Genomic DNA, 20206 nt, shown 5'->3' on the forward strand with positions numbered 1-20206 from the left:
AAAAGTAAAGGAACGTTTTAAAAAATAATTTTTTTGTTTCTTCTAGAGATTATATTTATTTATTTTAAGTCTATGAAGAGTTTGGTTTGCTATATTAACATAATCTTGTTTTACTTTAACTTAATTTCCATATTAAAACAAGAAAGGAAACTTCGGAAAGCCGAAATTTGTATACCATCGCATCAATCAATTGTCCATAACTCAGCCAAAAAAGCCTTAATTTCAGTTTGGAAAGCTTTTTTATGCTATTTTTTATCAGGTTAAAAAATCTGCATACAAAATTTAATTTAAAAAAAAATTCAAATTTTATGCAAAATTTGAAAATTTTAATGATGTAACCCCTTATAAAATTTTGAAAAAATTGAAAAATTTTTTTTTTGCTTGAACATAGCTATATCGACTCGGCTGTTGATGCTGATCAAGAATATATATGATTTATGGGGTCGGAAATGACTCTTTCACTTTGTTACAAGCTTCTGAGTGAAATTATGATACCTTCAAAAGGGGTATTAAAATTTTAATATTTATTCATAATTTTAGATAATAATTTTTGGGAAAATGAATCAAGGAGTTGAAAACTTTTGGCTATACTTATATTTCTTGGTAGAAATTAGTTTAAAATAGTTTTCTCTGATCCTCTAGATTTTTATAAATATAAATAAACATTTTTTTATATTTTATAAATTTAGATAAATATATAAAAATGGAGAAAACTAGAAAATCCACTGAATTTAGCTTTTTTTTATGAAATTTCACACCCCTTTTAATTTTTGTAGCACCTTCAATAAGTTAAATTTTCTCCCTCTGCATTTAAGTGTGTGTTTCATACTCAAAGTTACAAATGAATATATGAAAATGAATGGAATAGAGTGGCTGTGGCTAGTGCCTGGCCACTGACAGTCAACGAACTGTGCTCTATGGAAATGTGGAATGGTCAGGGACTACTTCACTCCACTCTACTCTATTCCACTCAACTCGTCTCTGAAGGGGAAATGACACATGATACGCTCACTAATCAGATCCTAAACCCCCCGCCAGCTGTAATCCCAGGCGGTAATCACAACCAAGGCCTCAAGGGACAGCCCCCAAAAGGCCTTCGTTTTCGGCCGGAACTGGAAACCCAAACTAATTTGGCTAAATGTTTGCCGAATCTCTGCCCCTCGTAGATTTCAATTAGCCTAGCCAGCTGTGTATGCATTTTAATTTAATTTGCCATTTGCTAGGCTCTCTGCCATTAGTGCAGCAAAGCCATAATTTATGCATTTTTTACATGCCCAGTTGGGGTTTAGGTTTAATGGTTGTGTTGCATAATAAATTCCACTGGGGATGCGCTGGCCATTTGGAAATCGCCGCTAATGGAAGTCAGGCAGGCCTCTCTACAGTTTGAAAAGCACTGGTTATGGTTATAATATGCATTTTTTTGGGTTTACGCTAGGGATTCAGAAGTAGACTTGCTCTTGGTCTTTGCCTGTGGCCAGCTGCACTTTATCTTTGACAGCCGGAATTGCGGGGCTTTTATAAATCGATTCCGGAGTGACGTGATTCCATTGGGATGCGGCAAGGATGGGGGTAAGGGTAAAGGCGAGCGGAAACGAGAGACCGCAGACCGCCATGTCCTGGTTGTCGTCGTGTCGTAAACTTTATGCAATGCCCAACAATGCATTGTGTACTTCCGCCCTTTGGCCCCCTTTCAACTCTTTCCGTTGCCATGAAAGGGCGGGTGGGGAAACACAATCTGCACCATTTTCTTGCCTCGCTTTCGCATTATCTGCACGGAGAGAAAAGTCAGAGGTATAAAATGAGGTTTAATAAACACAAATTGAGGGGAAAATATGTAGGGAATCTTATTTTTAAATATATATAAAATAGTTGTGGTTTTTAGGCGACCTTTCCTTTATTTTTGTGTTGTTCAGCGGGCTTTATCTCATAATTTTCGCGTAAATTTCCCCCTGTGCAAGATGCGAGGGAGTAACCAGGACCTTTGCAGAGAATGCGAGTATACAACATAATAATAGGTCTCATATTCCATCTGCCATTTCTCATGTGGGCACTGCCTGGCTGACCCTTCCGGAGGGGGGGAGGAAGGATTGGCCAGCGGGAATGCAACGCCGTGACATGCAATTTAATAGTTCCGCCATGGGGACACCACTGCGTATACACAATATTCCAGAGACCAAGGGATTAGCCATTCGCCCAACTAAATGTTTTTCCCTTTTTCTTTTTATAGCAAATCCGCCAGAGCTCCAAGGACAGCACCGGTTCCTCCGACTCGGACAGCTCCTCGGACGATGAATCCCTGCCCAATACCACGCCCAATCCGCCCAGCGGCAATGAACCGCCGCCGGAGAAGGCCCAAAAGGAGACAGAGGCTGGGGCTGAGATCTCTGCTTTGGTCAACTACGTCCAGCCCATACACTTTAGCTCCTTTGAGAATGCAGAGAGTGGGTTTTGAAAAGGGTTTAAACACTGCAGGTAGATTCCTAATACTTTCCTAATTTTTCAGAAAAAAACCGCTGCTATGAAATGTCCTCGTTCGACGAGAAGCAGGCCACCACGCTGCTCAAGGAGCGACCCATCGAGTTTGTCAACTACAACAAGCACCAGCTGTCTCGTGTTTATCCTGCGGGCACTCGCTTCGACAGCTCCAACTTCATGCCGCAGCTATTCTGGAACGCTGGATGCCAGCTGGTGGCCCTGAACTTCCAGACCCTCGACCTGGCCATGCAGCTTAACTTGGGCATCTTCGAGTACAATGCCCGCTCGGGATACCTCCTGAAGCCGGAGTTTATGCGCCGCTCGGATCGGAGACTAGATCCCTTTGCCGAGAGCACTGTGGATGGCATTATAGCGGGCACAGTTTCGATTACCGTGCTCTCTGGGCAGTTTCTCACGGACAAAAGGGTAAACACCTTTGTGGAGGTGGACATGTATGGCCTGCCGGCAGATACAGTGCGCAAGAAGTTTCGCACCAAGACTGTCAGGGATAATGGCATGAATCCGGTCTACGATGAAGAGCCTTTTGTGTTTAAGAAGGTGGTTTTGCCTGAGCTGGCGAGCATCAGGATAGCAGCTTATGAGGAGGGAGGCAAGCTCATAGGACATCGCGTGCTGCCGGTGATAGGTCTGTGTCCAGGCTATCGCCATGTGAATCTGCGCTCTGAGGTGGGTCAACCCATAGCTTTGGCTTCGCTCTTCCTGTGCGTGGTGGTCAAGGACTATGTGCCCGATGATTTGTCCAACTTTGCCGAGGCTTTGGCTAATCCCATCAAGTATCAAAGCGAGCTGGAGAAGCGTGACATACAGCTGTCGGTGCTGACGGATGAAACCGATGCAGTGGGCAGTGCGGATGAGGATCTCTCCAAGTCGTGTGAGTAAAAGCAGAGACACAGGAGTATTAGAACCACTTTTTCTCTTTTTAATTCCTTTTTTGGAATTTTAATTTACCTTCTTTTCTTTCTACTTTTCTTTTTGGTAAAAACTTTCGGTTATACTTTTGGATTTATGGATTTTGGTTAAACCAACACCACAACCACAAAACACAAACCCGAACCCAACCCACACCACACTCCTCCTTACACCAACACCCCCCACGGTTGATGGACCCACAAAACTGCACCTCTTATTCCCTTGCCCCCCTCTTGCTTGTTTCTGCCTCTAAACCTCCAGTCGTTTTCGTCCAAGTAGGTGGCCAAAAGAAGGAGCTGCGTCCGGTGGAGTCGTTAGCCACCTCGCCCAAGCACAGGGCCAGCATTTCGGCAGCTGCAGCCATGAGTGTGGATTGTGTGGCTTTGGATCGCACAGATGGCGGACGGGGAGACCAGGACTGCGTCTCCATAGTGGCGCCTTCGATACAGCATCAGCACTCCCTGGATCAATCTGTAAGCACCTCCATACGCCAGGTGGAATCCTCACAGTTTGATGTAGATTTGGTGGTGGCTGAGCCTTTGGACAAGATCTTGGAGCACAAGAGCGTCAAGGAGAAGCGGCTGGAGATGGAAAAGAAGCTGGAATCGCTGCGCAAGAAGCACGACAAGGAGAAGGTCAAGATAGCAGGCCAAAAGTCCAGTCCCCTCGAAGGCAAGAAGCCCAAGTTTGCCATCACCAACAAGTTGGTAAAGCGGCTGAGCAACAAGAGCCTGTAAGTGTTCGGGTTGGGTGTGTGGGCTTCCTAGAGGGCCTTGCCAGACGACGCCGTTGAAATTAGTAATTGTCTCTCTCCGAACAGCGAGCCCGGCGTGGAGGTGCCCGCCTGTCCCCTGGATCTGGGCGATAGCAGCGAGGAGAGTGTTGGAGCTGGCGAAGATCTGGCTGGTGGTAGCAACCAGGATAGTGGCACCCAGGAAACACGTTTGCGCAGTGCCTGCAGGGAGTACACTTCGCAGTATCGAGAGCTGCAGGAGAAGTACCACGAGGCCATCTACAGTGCCGCCGACAAGGTGCTCAAGGCCTCGCAAACAGCGCAGGTAAAGCAGCTAAAGGCGTCTTTAGACAAGGTCACGGAAGAGGTGATGCATCAGCTGCAGGAGGCGCGTCGGAACGAGGTCAAGAATCTGGCCACAGTGCACAGGGATAAAGACGAGCTAGTCAGGTGGGTTAACTAAACTTAAGCCCTCTTTCAGCTTTTTTTTAAACTGTGACTTTTTGTGATAGAATGAAACGCGAGGTGGCCAGCTCTGTGGTGGAGCGCGGCGTGGCGGAGCGCGTGCGTCTGAAGCAGACCTTCGATCGGCGCACGGATGAGCTGCAGAAGCAGCATGACTCGGTGCGCAATGCCTTGGCGGATCATCGCTCCAAGGTAGGTTCTAGCCTTCAAATGTATTTAGATTTTAAGCTGCAACACAACAATTCCTTGATAGGCTCGCCAGATCCTTGACAAGGATGCCGAGTCACGCAGCTGTGTGTCCAGCAGTGGCTTCCTGGTGCTCTTCCATGGACCCCATCACCATGGCTGCTCGGGCTCCGCTAGCTCAGCAGGCAATAATCTCACCCTGAATCTGGAGGCAGGTGCTGCCGGCATTTCACCCGCCAAGTCGCACAACAGCATTGCGGCCGGAGCGGATATGAAAACGTAAAGGGGCTCCCCCAAAAACCTAGGTTTAATTGTGGTTCTACAAGTTGTTAGTCTTCAGTATTTGCAGCAGAAACATAGAAAAAGTCTTCGTAGATATTAAGCTAAAGGAGGAGCAGTACCTGCCCTCCGCAAAACACGCACCCTTTTTTGGACAGGAACTGACCTCGAGTTAAAACCAAGCGAATCGCGTTTTCTAACTGAACAAACTAGTTGTAACTCTCTCTCGCATGTATGATGTACTTTGTAGTCTTGGCAGTATCGGTGTACTATATATATACAGTGGCTCACAGCTTATTTCGTGCAGAGGTAAACTTGAAATTCAAAGTTGTATATCTGAAAAACTATAGGTGATATGAAAAAAATTTTAACGCAGTTATGTTAAGTAGGGCTTAAGCGTTTATTTAAGCCCTTAATTATTTTTCAATTCCACAAGATAACGAAAAAAACTTTAAAAAACGAAAAATATTGGTTATTTTTATGTCACAGCTTATTTCGTGCAAAAACGTTGGGTACATATAACTTGTAAATTGTTATTTTAAATTAGCTAATTTTTTTTGTAACTCATTGGAGGCGATATCAGCTAATTTATTTATCCCTCCGATGCTTTTCATATCACAGGAAAATACAGTTTTCTGTGAATTAACAAAATGCGCTCCGCACGACTATCGAACTGCGGGAATTGGTCCTTAATCATTTTAAAAATGCAAAAACTTGGCGAAATATTACTTAAATAATTAACCTTACCCTAAGTGCTGTTCAGTAAATCATCCCAAGCTTCAATCGGGAAAATCGTGAGGCAGATATTGGCCGAAATGCTCCTAACCAAATTTTTATTAAGCTTGAGGAAAGGTGAATTATCCGGAAAATTAATGTTAATTCAAAAAATTTGGCGACAAAACTAATAGTAAATGTTGGGCATGAAATGGCCTAAAAGTATTCCGTGGAAACCGTCCGCCGTTTATAACGGGAACACATCTTTAAAGGCCGAGTAACCCGGAAAAAGCCTTTCAAAACCAATACAAATCCGAAGTGCAGGCTTAAATTGGCCAAGGATCACATAATTTCATTCGATTTCGTTCTGGAATGAATTAATTTTCACAGACGAGACCAAATTCAATATTTATGAGGTCGGACCGAGACCAATATGTTTGAAAACAATCAAATTCAGAGCTTCACCACAAGAACCGATCCCCTACAGCCAAGCATGGTAGTGGTACTCGCATGGTTTGGGCGTGTATGGCGGCAACCGATGTTGAAAACCTGGTTTTTATCGAGAGAAATATGGCTAGAATATGTACCTTCAACTTTGGAAGGATAACTTGCTCCAGATCGCCGATATATTGGGCCCAAAGCGGATTTTCTGACATTACCATGACAATGACCCAAAGCAAAAATCGACTCTTGTGCAGACCAGGTTGATATGGAACTGCCCTAATGTGGTGAATCCACTTGCCCAGTCACCAGACCTTATCGTCCTTAAGATTTTGTGGGCGATTCTGGATCTGGACATCCGCAAGAGGTCGATATCTTATAAAAATGGTCTCAAAACAGCCCCCTTGGAAGAATGGTCCAAGATTCCAAAGGAGTCCTCAGAAAAGTTGATTTCTTTAATTAAAACTCTTTTAGAGGACGTCATCAAATAAAGTTAAGACAAAAAAAATTGTAAGTTTAAGCAAAACCGAAATATTTAAGATAAACTTTCTTGCACGAAATAAGCTGTGACATAAAAATAACCAATATTTTTCGTTTTTTAAAGTTTTTATCGTTATCTAGTGGAATTGAAAAACAATCAAGGGCTTAAATAAATGCTTAAGCCCTACTAAACATAACTGCGTTTAAATTTTTTTCATATCTCCTATAGTTTGTCAGATATACAAGTTTGAATTTCAAGTTTACCTCTGCACGAAATAAGCTGTGAGCCACTGTATCTATATAACTATATCTACATGATGGTGAAGCCCCCACAAAACCATACGGTTTCTTCCTATTCGAACTTCGCTGAAACTCTGAGTGTCTAATTAAGCAGCAAAAAAGCAGATCTAAGTGCATAATTTATTGTCTATACGAACGGGGAGGTGCTCCCAGCTAATGCTAATTGTGGTTGTGTGTATTACTCTTTTACATTTTACATTTTTTAAATTATAAATTATACATTTTACATCTAATTTATACGATTAGTTTAAGGCTCGAATGAATCTCGGACGCGAATGCTGAGCAGTCTAGGCCAACACTTAGTCAATTATTATTTTTCCGGTTGGTTGCTATATTTATTCTCGATTGTTTTCTTAGTCACTACTCTTACTTACGTTTATTTAGTTGTAATGATGGAAGCTCCAATAAAAGTTTATTAAATTGTTTTCCCCTCCCTTTCCTTTCCCTATGATCTTTTCCCGCACAAACAAACACGCACACACACACAGACGACGTAGCACACAACCTACAACACCAAAAAAGAAAAGAAGATAAAAAAAGAGTCCAAAGAAACAAAAAAACATAAGAAAGAAAGAAAGAAAGAAAGAAAGAAAGCACTAGTGAGGGCGGGGGTTTACAGTTTTAGGGAGGTATTTTTAGTGATATCGAAACTATATTGATAAATGTGAAAGTCGATAAAAATCGATATTCGGAAGCAAACGATAAAATGAGACAAATAAGGAAAAAAACAAATTTTGTTAGATTTATGGATAATATAAAAAATATTTCTTTATTTCAAAATTCGAAAAAGGAGGATATTTGTGTAAAACTCAATAAAAATCTATATTCTTATATCGAAATAGTCGAAAAAATGAGATAAATAAGTAAATAAAAACAATTTTTCAACATGTTTTAATAATATTGATAATATTTCCGTATTTAAAAATTCTATAAAGAAAATTTATTTGCAAAATAGAGTTTAATATCCCTAGCAATGCCTCTCAAACTGTAAACCCAAGACACGCCTGTCTCAATGACAATCAAACAATTGAAATATGCCAGCCTAGACGAGTATATATTCAACCTTTTATCGTAGACCAGACACCACTCTCCCCCTTCACCCTAAGGTAAACCGAAACACCAAACAAGAACCAAGAGAAGGCAGCCAGAAGAAACCGAGAACGAAAACAGAGAACAGAAGCAGAGCTGCCCAAAAAGAACCGCCCACACACACAAACCACATGCGAGTACGTACGTAAATCTTAACGAAGAACACACTATGAGAATAATCAAAAGATAATGATGTTGAAAGTACATTTCACCGGACGGCAGAACCACCTTAGATGTTGTAATTTCCCATATAACTCTTACTCGAGAATCGACTCAAGACTCCAAGCTCCAAGACTCGCTCTCAGTGTCTCAGTCTCAGTCTCAGTGTCTCAGTGTGTGTTGTCTCTCCTCCCAAATTGTCGTAGTTTTCATAGTAGGATTGGGCCGCATCCAAAAACGATTTATATAGCCGACAAAGCAATATCCAGAAGCTGTATATGTGTGTGTATATCGTGTATATCGATTGGTTGTCTATCGTCTATTCTTGCCTCGAATCGGTGTCTATCTCTGTGTATCTTATCCAAATAGCAGCAGCCGTAAATAAAATCCTAGTAAACTCAGAAATTTGAAAATAGTTTTGGTGTTGTACGTATGTAAGCATTACTCGATCGATCAGCCCTAAGTGCATCTCTGTATCTGCATCCTGTATCATGTATCTGTATCTGTGTGCTGTTGTCGATGTTGTCGCTATCCCAATCGTTGTTGTTATTGCATCGTAGTTGCTTTAATACTCGTTTGCATGTTGCCCCAATAAAACCCCACAATACCCCACTTTCCCCACTTCAAAGAATGGCTTTAATCGGTGTTTGTTGTTCGTGTGTGTGTTTTCGGTAAGCTAAGTTAACGATAAATGAGCATCAGAAAACCCTAAAAAAACCTAAACTTATACGAAAATGAAAAGCAAAAATCGGTGTCAAACACCAAGAAAAAACCCATGTCGAAAGAATAAACATGAATAAATAATAACAATAAAATACGGAGAGAAGCGGAAAAGATACATTTTGAGCAGTGCAACTCACGAATTTGTTGTTGCCTAATTAACATCAACTAGTTAAATAAATGTTTAGACTTACCCTAGAGTTATATACAAATCTACATGCATAAACATACATATTGTGGTACCGAGGCCCCGTTGTTGCAATAATATATTGCCCAGGCACACACTTATAAACCGAAACTCTTGATGTTAGCAAGAATTTAAGATAAAAAGTTTAATTAAAACAAAATAGGCAACTAAAATCCAATTTAACTGGATATTCCCACTTAAAAATAATAAGCCCTGCATTAAAAAGAGTTGGTTAATCGTTTGAGAGAACATTTTAAGTGTATTTTAATTATTTTCTTAGTTTTTATTGCCGCTTTCCTTATTTTTCTTTTATTTGTCTGGTTTAAATCAAAAAGTATAAAAAAATGCATACTTTTAGTCATTCTTGGTAATTTTTGTGGCATCTTTTGGGCTGAATTTTGAAGTCTTTGATAAACAAAATATAAAGTAAGGTATACTTTTGGGCGGGGACGGTTTAAATCAAAAAGTAAAAAATTGCCTACTTTTGGGCATTTTAAAATATAAGTTGGTCATTTTTGTGGCATCTTTTGCGCTGAATTTTTAAGTCTTTGAATAATATATAAAGTAAGGCATACTTTTGGGCGGGGATGAATGAAACTCCATTTTTACAGTTTGACAAGCACTGGTCTAAGGGAGTTCCAAATTTTTACAGTTTGACAAGCACTGGATCAAGTGAGATTCAATTTTTACAGTTTTAGAGCCACTGAACAGAAACTCCACTTGGGACGACCAAAAGGGAGTTTCTGATCAGTGCTTGTCAAACTGTAAAAATTGAATCTCACTTGGACCAGTGCTTGTCAAACTGTAATATGAACTTCCGCCTAAAAGATGCCACATTTTTGTTTTTAAAACCCCCAAAAGTATGCTTTAATTTAAATGCCACATTTTGTTTTTTAAACCCCCAAAAGTGTGCTTTAATTTTAATGCCACATTTTTATTCAAAACCCGCCAAAAGTATGCTTTAATTTTTTTAGTTTGCGATTCTCACTGCAGGGCGATAAACAAATAAAGGTTAATTACAAATATGTACATTTTAAAATCAATTGCAGTCAAACAGTCGATGTTTACAATGGCGTTCATTAGTTAATTCCAAAAATAATGTCGAAAAAAACAAAAAATAAGAATAATCCACATTGTTGTTGTGATCCGCAGAAAAAAAATCTAAAAAATAAACGTTAAACCAAAGAAATATCGTACAGCCTTTCACATATTGCTTCTAAAAGCTGCTTAGCCTTAACGGATTAACTTTCAGGCTTAAATCTAATTACGAGTGATAAAAAAAGGATATAAAATCTCGGGATTAATGGCAAATTGGGACCTAAAACACATATAAAAATTGAAAATGAGGGGCTTAAACCTAACGATATGGAAACAAGATCAGGTAACATAAAATTAGTAAAGCTTAAAAAAGATTCTACCGTTTTCTAAGGCACCACATCGGCGGAAGACTCGTCACAGCATCTGAACAAAGACCAGGCTGAGCAGCGAACCCACAGCCATGCCGCAGCTGAGGGCGGCAGCCATAATGGAGGAGGCCAGCTGCCTCTCGTGCTGCTTGACGCTCTTGGGGGCCATTATGAGCAGAATGTTTGTGAGATAGCCATTGGACAGGGCAAACACGATGATCATGGCTATGAAGGAGTAGTCGTGCTTCACCAGAACGGGCAGGAATCGATGCTCGCTGGAGTTGGAGCACAGGAAGAACGGTATGAAAACCATGCGCACTATGGTGAAGAGCAGCGAGGTGTTCTTGTTGACGGGTCGCTCCAGCCAGCCGGCAAACAGGCGGCCAAAGTAGTCGCCGCAGTTGAAGAACAGATAGTTGACCACGGGTAGGTAGTACACATCTAGAAGAGAAATTTATCTCAATTTCTATCTAAGATTGGGTAAGTAAGGTAACCAACTCACCTGTCCACTCGCTGTGCCCATACTCCGACTGCATCAGCACTGTCACCGCTGGGTACACCGACAGCGTGGTGGCGTACAGCAGCGCCAGGCATATCACATGCACATAGATCTTGGACATTACCTGTCCAATAATAGGTTCCAGCACCACTTCTCCTCCTTCACCCTCATCGTTGCGACCGTGCGAGGGCACTGCCCGGATTACTTTGTACTTGTCGCCACCCTCCAGGTAATACTTGAAGAACGGCTGATGGGCTAGGATCTCATAGCAGACCAGGCACAGCAGGATGAGTCCTCCGCCCACGATAAAGAAGATTAAGGCCGTGGTATTGGGGCCCGTGTCAAAGGCCAAAACCAATATAAAAGCCAAAGCTGTGAGTATGCCGCCTAGAGCCTGGCCACTGACCACGGCCGTCATGAACTCGGAGGGAAAGAGGCCAGCCACGCCATACAGAGCGCCCGACATGGTAGCAGCAGAAACTGGGGATTGGATTGGAAATTAAAAATAAATAATAAAGATTAAGTATAGCTAAACTCACTGTTGAGCAGCACCACTATGATGAGTGTGATTAGAAAGAACTGCTCTTGCCATTTGTCTGTGTTGACCTCCACAAAGCCTGTGGTGACTCCAAATAGGATCAGAATCATCCACAAAGTGCCCACCATTTTTTGGCGCAGCGACACATGATGTCCGTAGATGGCATTGAGCAGGAGAAAGGTTGTGCCGGAAATGGTGGCCGTGAGAGCCAAATCGCAGGTGAAACTCCTTTGCAAAGGGGTGAGCTCCTCGTCTGGATCCGTGCCATTGATCGAGGTATTGCGGAACTTGTATTTCCAGTACTGGAAGAGCAAGAGAGGAAGGGTTAAGCTTGAGTCAGCAAAAAACAAAACACAAAGAAAATCCAAAGAGTTATCGTCGTTTGAGTCGTAAAAAAAACAAAAACAATGCCAAAACTGATAAGCAGCGCCTTAGAGTTACGCTTGGCCCACTTCCCGAGATGTGCGAAGTTCAGATGCGGGCTGGAAAATTTCCACTCATTCATGGAAATTAATTCCGATTCCCATTTCCATTCCCGAACCCCCAGCAGGCTTTAACTCACATCTTCTGCCGTCACAAAGAAATTCCAGGGCGTCATGGTGCCTATGCCCAGCAGGTAGAACACAATGTAGGTAAAGAGCCTGCCGCGGGTGGGTTCGTTGGACACTAGCACCACCTCATCCTCGGGTCGCTCTAGCAGGCATCGCTCATCCGCCAGGTTGTACTCCTGGTTATCCTGCGGCCTGAAGGCGGGCACAAAGCTGCCCTCGGAGGCCAGGATCTGGTCATCCTCCTCGGCGGGCACCAGCCGCTGTGTGTCACTAGTTCCAGGCATTTGATTTCTATATTCTAGACCCTCACAGAGGCGCGGTTCCACCTTGGGACGCTTGGCTCATGCACAAAGCAGCTGTTTTTCGTGGTTATTTACAACGTTTGAGATCGGTTTTATAATCTTTGAGTGAAGCTTAGGTCTGCCTGCATTTTAGTTATGAAAGCTACAACGTAAAAAATTAACTAAAATCACTGCAAACACAATAACAATGCAATAAATAAAATAAAGAAAAGATAATTAAACAGCTGTTAGGAGAGTGACCATGCTATAAAGGTCTTTTTTACTATTACAGATACTGGTCACACTGCTAAAGCGGAGACACCAACCAGTGGGCGCGCTTTTTAAAATTTCCCTAAAACCTTCTTAGTTTATCTTTTTTTGTAAACTTACAAAATTACCCAAAGAACATCCTCCACAAATTGTAATTTAATTGCCAGGCAATAGCCTTAACCATAAGCAAAACACCAATATCCTCCCAGTAACCCAACAAGATGATGATGAATGAATGCAATTTGTATTTAATCAATAAGCACGCCCCGCAGTGTTTTAAATCAGCGCACAGCTTCGCTTTACGGCTTAGCGCCAGTCGCAGGATGCGATCCCCCCTATTCCCCCGTCACCCTAAACTCCTCCTGCCTTGGTGAATTTTAATTGGATTTGCATTCGCGAACCCGTTTCTGGCCGTGCACATAAATTTATTTTTAATTTACTTATGCGCGAATTGCCAAGCTCTGCCCTGCGGTTGTTTGATTTGCGAATTAAACCAGAAAGGGTCTCGCGGAAAAAAGAGAGCAGCAGAAAACGAACGACTCGTTAGTGCTGGACAGGTAAGCCAGGATCAATGGAAGAGGAGAGGAGCTGCTGCTCCAGCTTCGATTGTCATCGCGGGGCTTTGCAAATTAGATTAGTTGGTAATGATCGCAAGGGGGCATCCTCCCAGGCCGCCATTCTATCGCCCAGCAAGAGGCGTGTCATCTCATTAATTCCTTTAAAAATGCTCCCCTGGGTCCCAGAGTCCCCCCAATCAATCTCCCGAGGAGAGAGAGAGATACCTCCCTGCCCTGCCCTGCCTCTTCGCAGGCCACACACTCAGCCTGGGCTCAGCCTCGTCTGCTGGGCAATTTAAAAATCACATTAAATTAGTCAGCAAGAAATCACCGCAACGAAACCATCAACAAATCATCTCAAATTAAATTCATTCACAGAGAAGAAACGCAGAGGAGGGAGGAGGAGGGAGCTGGAGAAGGAGCCTGAGCTGTAGCTGTGCTGATGAGTGACCAGTCAGTCAGTCAGCCAGCTCATCTCCCATTCATGCCTGGCCCCAGCAGCACTCTGAAGCTGCCTTGGCAATTAATAAAAATGTAAATTCAATTAAATTTATATGACAGCTGGCTGTCAGAAGAGCTCAAATTAAAAATTACTAACAAGACCTGTTCCACATCCGAGAGCCGTGAGCTACGCGCACTTCCCCCGTTGAGAGCGGAGAGCAGCTACTACTTGACGAAAAGCCTCGGGTGCCTGGCCACGCTTAATTAAAAATCCAGCAACTCCAAGCGCCCAGATGGAGCACTGATGGAGATTGGTCAGTGTATGTTATCTCCCTCTTCCTGCCTCTTGTCCCAGTCCCAAGCAATTCTCATTTGCCGGACTTCAATTTGAGTGACGTCCTCCGACCACCCGAGGTGATCATGCGCCGAGTGATCTTCCTGGGCTGTTTTTGGGGTAGCCAAGTGGCAGTTGTCTGGAACGCCTGACAGCCGCTGTTTAGGCGTGGAGGCGGCTTTGCGAGAGAGTGAGGGTATCTTTAGAGGAGAAACATTTGATTTTGGCTTGTTCTAAGCCGAGTTATTGCCTTAACCCAAGCCTATAATTTGGGTATTTATTTAAGGAGAAGAAAGTTGAGTTTGCAATATAAATTGTTTACTTAGTTTGTTGTTAAGAGAGATACAGTTTTATATGTAATGGTTAGGAGCAATAGGAAGCAATTTATGGAGATGATTTTAAGTCAATAATCACTCTTTTAGAGACAGGGGAAGTTTCGGTATCACTAAAAATCTTATCATGCTTGTTTTGGTTTAAAAAAGAATAAGAAATAAATTGTTACATCACGTTTAGAATGTCTAAAAATATAGGTAACTCAATAACTACCTAATATTTTAATACTTTTATCATAAAAGTTTTATGTTTAAAATAAGAAAGGAAGCTTACTTAGGAAAGTTGAAGTTTGTATTCCCTTCCAGCTGAAATCAGACCAGGGGACCTAGCTAAAATCTATCATAACTAAGCTAAAAATGCCTTAATTTTAATTCGGAAAGCTTTTAAAAGCTAGTTTTCATTAGGTTAATAAATCTGCATATTGGATTTAACATTTTAAAAAATTCGAATTTTTATCAATTTTTGCAAAATTTTAATGATGTAACCCCTTATTAAATTTTGAAAAAATGGAAACATTTTTTTAAAATTTGTTTTTCCTCGGACATGGCTAGATTGACTCGACTGTTGATGCTGATCACTTTTTTATAAGCTTCTGACTGAAATTAAGACACCTTCAATAAGGTATGAATATTGTTAACAAATCACCGAGAAATTAAGATGGTAGATCTAATGTAAAATAAAATAAAATATAAGATTTAAACAATATAAAACCTTGTTAAAGCCTCCTCAGAAACTTAATTTAACAGCCTTTAATATTGATTTTTAATTTAAAACATAAATTCCCACTCAAAACCATTACATTTCCTACGAAAAGAACTCCTTAAACCTCAGTTTCAATGGGTTAAAAACCAGTCAGAATCTGGCTTTCTTCTGGACTTCTTGTTCATCACAACCGTTAGCCGTGGCTCATCGCTAACCGCTGACAAGGCGGATCACCCAGAAAGCAGATGAGAAGATTTCGCTAATAGCGGAAGCCCTGGGCCAACAAGATCCAAGATCCGACTCGCCAGTGCCGGCGGAACCGCCTAGTAATTAATAAATTAAAAACAAACCAACACGCACATGACAATGCAGCAGGAGAGGAAGGGGATGAAGAACGAGAGAAGCAGCCGGGGGAGCAGAAAATTAGTCGAGAGGTAAAATTAGGCGAGCCAAAGGATAATCAAATGCTGATTTATGGCAATTTCCAGGGCAACTCTTTGGAGCAGCATCAGGCGAGGAGCCTTGCGTCCTCACCCTCGACGACTTCCGGTGCCAGACATTAACAAACGTCAGCTGTGTGAGGTCCTGGCGCTCCGATCTGACCCTCATTCCTTGTGTCTGCTCTTGTGTCTGTGAAAATTAGTAGCTAATTTGGCTTGTCATCATTATCGTGTGTTGTGCAAACATTTGTCCGTCCATTCACGCTGACGTGGTGAGAGCTCCATGAGAGCTGGCTTTTGGGAGCTGTGGAGGAGAGCTCCCAGCCAAGTCAAACAAGCCGAGCATGACTGGGCATGGGCTTTGCTGTAGGTCGACCTCCTCTATCCCAGGGGGGTTCACCCGGTCATAGTGGGTTATTAATTGAATTTTCAGGCATTTACATGGGAGTTGAGTGGTCTTAGGTGAGATCACCTCGACGAAGATCGGTTAACTAAGTAAAACAATCAAAGAAAGTTTCTTTCAAAAACTAATAATTAACAAGAAACTTTGTAATATAAAAATAACAATAATTAAAGCCAAGTGGGAGGTTGCAGAGGGAGAAATTATAAAGGTAATTATTTATATTATATTTAGGATTTTTTATACTGATATTTACATTTTTAGGATTGATTAGAAGAATTCTTTAAAAGAACAGAAGTCTTGTTATCAATAATGATTATATTTAAATAAATATTTATATATTTTTTTTGAAGAATTAAAGAATATTTACCGTATTCAAGGTTTAAAAAAAGGAAATATGTGCTGCTTTGTATTTGGCTTATATTATTCCACAAACTTTATTGACTCCCTCATCATTATCTTCTGTGCATCTCATAATCTTTAGTTTAGTAATTAAACATTTCAAAGGCAGCCAAGCGTGGCCCACATTCAATGCCATATTCAAGAAGCTAACAATCTTGTGAGCTGTCCAATTAATAGCGGCATTCCGCATATTCATGATCCGTTCGATCAATAATCGTTGATCGGTGATAGACCCACGCTCGGATCGATTTCAAGCGGCAACCTTTTTGGGGGGGCGTGTCCCGGGCATTAAACGTTATTCAAAATTATGCAAATGAGGGGAGAGACTTGTCAAAATGATTAAGACTCAGAGGAGGAGGAGGCTGCTGCGGCGTATTTCGCAAGGGGTAAAAAGCGGGAAAAAACAGGCGAGTGAAACGAAAGACTTAGGCAACGAACTTGTTTTGGCTGAACACCTTCCGCGAGCAGAAAAAAAGCAAAGTAAGCAGAGAGAGCTAACCATAAATTGATTCATAATTCGCATTCAAACGATTAATGCTAATCAAATTAATTAAGCAGCCGCCTAAGCAGAAATATGCATTCGACTTGTGATTAATGAGACAAACAACCCGTAAATGTCGGCTCCCAGGCAATTAGCCGAGTTTTATTCACTAAATATAAGCTTTGATTTCGTTTCCGCCTCGCCAAAAGTTCAATGACAGACGAAATCAAAGGAAAAAAAGATTACTCTAATCAAGTGTCTGACCTTAAGCGAACCAGGGATAATGCGTCAAATGAATGGACTTTAATCACATTAGGAGCCATTTTCCCCCGCTCTTTTCGAGTCGTACGTGAGGATGCCATAATGCCTTTTGGCCAAATTGTTTCCAATTTCGGCCAGCTACGGACGTGTGCGAAAAATGAGAAATCGATTTTGATTACAAGCCACAGAAATTGCAATCGAATTGCCCGAGGGGGGCGTGGCTCCCCCTACGAGTCCTCCGAGTTCCCCGAAAAAACAAACAACACAAATCGAAGTCGAGTGTGTAAATTTGCCTCCACTCAGCAAACTGTTCGCCGGCATTAAACCCCCCATACGTTTACATATCAATTTGAGTGGCAAGCGAGCTGCTAAGCTGGCCAGAAAATAAATTGCAATATATTTCCCTGCACCCTCTCCAGCCCGGCAAATCCAGCACGCGATTCCTGAGTACGTGTAAAATAGTATTTTGAGTCGCGGCGCTAATCAAATTTAGAAAATGAAACCCAATATACCCAGCGCGAAACTTATTCAATTACCCACTTTGGTCGCATATGCATTCAAATTAAATTATGCTACAATAGCAACAACAACAATGCAATAACAACAATGGCAACAATAACAACAATGTTCCGCCGTGGCTATTACAGCCATAAACCCGACAAACACGAATCGCGTGCAGAAACAATTTAAAAAACAATCAGCTCTGCCAATGGCTCCGTAAAATATATCAAAACCCCGGGAACCGAGGAACCCAAGGCCCAAGACCTTAACCAAGGCGCTTGTGCTGCCACCCACCAAAAAGGTTACAAGGGAATGAATATCCAGGCGGGGAAGGAGCAGGGCAGGCAACAGGGATCTGTGACTGGCGGCCACTTTAACACTTACCCCAAAATGGTAAAAGTTTAAGTAAACAAAAGTTGAGTGGAAAATGCTCGGAGATGGAAATGCCCTACAAGGGAAGGGTTAGTAAAACAGAGGGATACAGCGAATATAGAGAGGAGATTTATTTAAATAATAGAAATATATGTAAATATATATGATAGAAATATAAGATCAATTATCAAATTTAAATTAATTAAATAAATAAATCAACAATTTTACTTTACTTTTTTTATCTTGTATAGAGTAATATTTATTTAGAAGCCAAGTCAAACGTTTTATTATTATTTAGTTAAAAAAGGAGATAATATCTATCTACTTCGGAAATAAATAAAGTAAGGTTGTTATTTGAAAAAAATTGAGAAGTATGAAATTAATGATCGAAAGCACTAAAATTCGTGTTAATTTATAGATTTATTACATTTTTGCAACATGTACTTAGGAAATTGAACATCATTTTAAAAGAAAAGGGAGCCTATGGTTTAATACTTAAGAAATATAACAAATAATAATAGGTAAATGCATATATTAAATCTGTTTTGTTTTTAGATACCAAAAACAAAGTAAATTCTTCGTTATTTTCTCCCTTTTTTTAATAGGAATTTACGGAAATGTATACAAATAATAAATGCAAGTTTAAAATATAAATAAATAGGAAAAATTAAAATATGACCTTTAATTCCTACAGATCTTAAAGTTAAATATTTAGAAATTTTGCTGTTAATAGAGATCCCTTATAAAAGTTTCAGCTAACTTCGAGGATATGATAACTCATTGAAATTTATGGTGAATTGGTGTCTGATGGTGTATTGTGTATAATATCATACAATGTATAAAACATACACTAATTTTAGGGATTTACTTAGTAAATATAAGTAAAATTCTAAAAATGATTTATAAATAAATATTTAAATATTTTCAAAATTCTTAAAAACCTACAACATAATTTTTTTTTTAATTCTTCCCAATTTAATTTCAGAATTTTACCTACCAACTAAGTAAACCCATAATTTTTAGCACATTTGCTATTCGTTTATGCTCAAACTCCTTCCCCTCTTCACCCTTCCTTCATTTTTCGCCAGCCCCTTTTATGCGTTTCATTTTGATTTCATGTAAATTGCCTGTCGACGACAACAACACCAAACACCAAACAAAGCAACAACAAAGGCACAGACAGCACAGCGACAACTACAAGAACAACAATAACGAGAACTGCCTCACGACACCGAACCACTTCCCACCTTCCTTCCACCTTCCCTCTTCCCACGCCAAAATCAACAACAGCAACTCTCTTTCTCTCTCAGAGCGTCGAGTATAGCTAACCCAGCTCCCATTGGTTGACTTCTCCAAAAAGAAGGCGGATCCCAACGGAAGAGGTAATAATGGGGAAGGAGAGAGCTACCAAGAGAGAGAGCAAACGAAGCAGAGAGGAGTTACATGGCCAGGTGAGCACGGCAGGTGTCGCCGCTGCAATTTACCCCGGTGCCTCCGCCTAATGGAAGAGTTGATTTTGAGTCAAATTAAATAAGCTACCTTTGGGATTGTTGGACTGTTTGTTAGGCTTTCTGATTACCAACGAAGTTGGGCTTAAAGGAGGTAGAGAGAAACGGGGGGAGAAGAGAGAGATGGGGAGCTTTAGAGATAACTAAAAAAGCGACGGCGAATCGAAGAAACAAAGGTGCCTTTTGACCTCCTCCACAACAGATACTTATTTAAAGTTGAATTGGATTTATTAGTATTTTATTCAAAATGAATATAACTTATATATTTGCATAATAAAGGTGATTGTTTAATTATAGTTTAAGGGGTATATTTTATATGTTTGATGACTGAATCGAATTGTTAGTTAATAGATACGAAATGTATTATTAGCAACAGGAAATCTTTTGTAGATGTTTTTCTATTTTTAGTTTATAAGGTATTCATCTGATAAAGATTTAATCTTAGATCTTATAACTCTATTAGAAGGGTAAACATATATTTAAATTTGTACAAATAAAGCTATTCTTTTCAGTAAATAACTAAAAATCGATATTTGAAGGAAAGTCGATTAATAAATCGAACTTTTAATGTTTTGCGATATATATGATATAAATCGAAAAAAGATAAATGTATTAAATAACATTTTCTAAAAATGTTTAGATCTGGATTATATCTAGAATTTTTATATAGAAAAGGAATAATTAGATAAGATTACAAGACTTTTAAGCTACATACTTTTCCACTTCGTGAATCTAAATTACAAAGTTCCAACTAAAAGCAAACCAATTCTC

At 40.6% G+C, this 20206-nt stretch overlaps 2 protein-coding genes across 7 annotated transcripts in view; one reads left to right on the forward strand and one right to left on the reverse strand.

Moving 5' to 3' along the window:
* Plc21C (Phospholipase C at 21C) overlaps positions 1 to 7428 on the forward strand; it is a 56199-nt gene extending 48771 nt beyond the window's left edge. For 2 of the 5 annotated variants that reach the window (XM_017182920.2, XM_070289151.1), the window contains 6 exons: positions 2228 to 2441; positions 2504 to 3367; positions 3667 to 4138; positions 4226 to 4588; positions 4651 to 4795; positions 4857 to 7428. In XM_017182920.2, the coding sequence (XP_017038409.1) occupies positions 2228 to 2441; positions 2504 to 3367; positions 3667 to 4138; positions 4226 to 4588; positions 4651 to 4795; positions 4857 to 5072 (2274 nt within the window). In that variant the 3' untranslated portion in view covers positions 5073 to 7428. Of the gene's footprint in view, positions 1 to 2227; positions 2442 to 2503; positions 3368 to 3666; positions 4139 to 4204; positions 4589 to 4650; positions 4796 to 4856 lie in introns of all 5 variants that reach the window. The other 3 variants (XM_070289149.1, XM_070289150.1, XM_070289152.1) reach the window with 3 other exon arrangements.
* Positions 7429 to 10113: 2685 nt separating this feature from the next.
* Positions 10114 to 20206, reverse strand: part of Ent1 (Equilibrative nucleoside transporter 1) — a 53442-nt gene continuing 43349 nt past the window's right edge. The window contains exons 1-4 of one of the 2 annotated variants that reach the window (XM_017183028.3): positions 12164 to 12647; positions 11603 to 11903; positions 11067 to 11543; positions 10114 to 11005 (exon numbers count right to left, since the gene is read on the reverse strand). In XM_017183028.3, coding sequence (XP_017038517.1) covers positions 10611 to 11005; positions 11067 to 11543; positions 11603 to 11903; positions 12164 to 12436 — 1446 coding nt within the window. In that variant the 5' untranslated portion in view covers positions 12437 to 12647 and the 3' untranslated portion in view covers positions 10114 to 10610. Of the gene's footprint in view, positions 11006 to 11066; positions 11544 to 11602; positions 11904 to 12163; positions 12648 to 20206 lie in introns of those variants that run through there. The other variant, XM_070289158.1, reaches the window with a different exon arrangement.

The sequence above is a fragment of the Drosophila kikkawai genome, chromosome 2L (genome assembly GCF_030179895.1).
Source record: "Drosophila kikkawai strain 14028-0561.14 chromosome 2L, DkikHiC1v2, whole genome shotgun sequence".
Lineage (NCBI taxonomy): Eukaryota > Metazoa > Arthropoda > Insecta > Diptera > Drosophilidae > Drosophila > Drosophila kikkawai.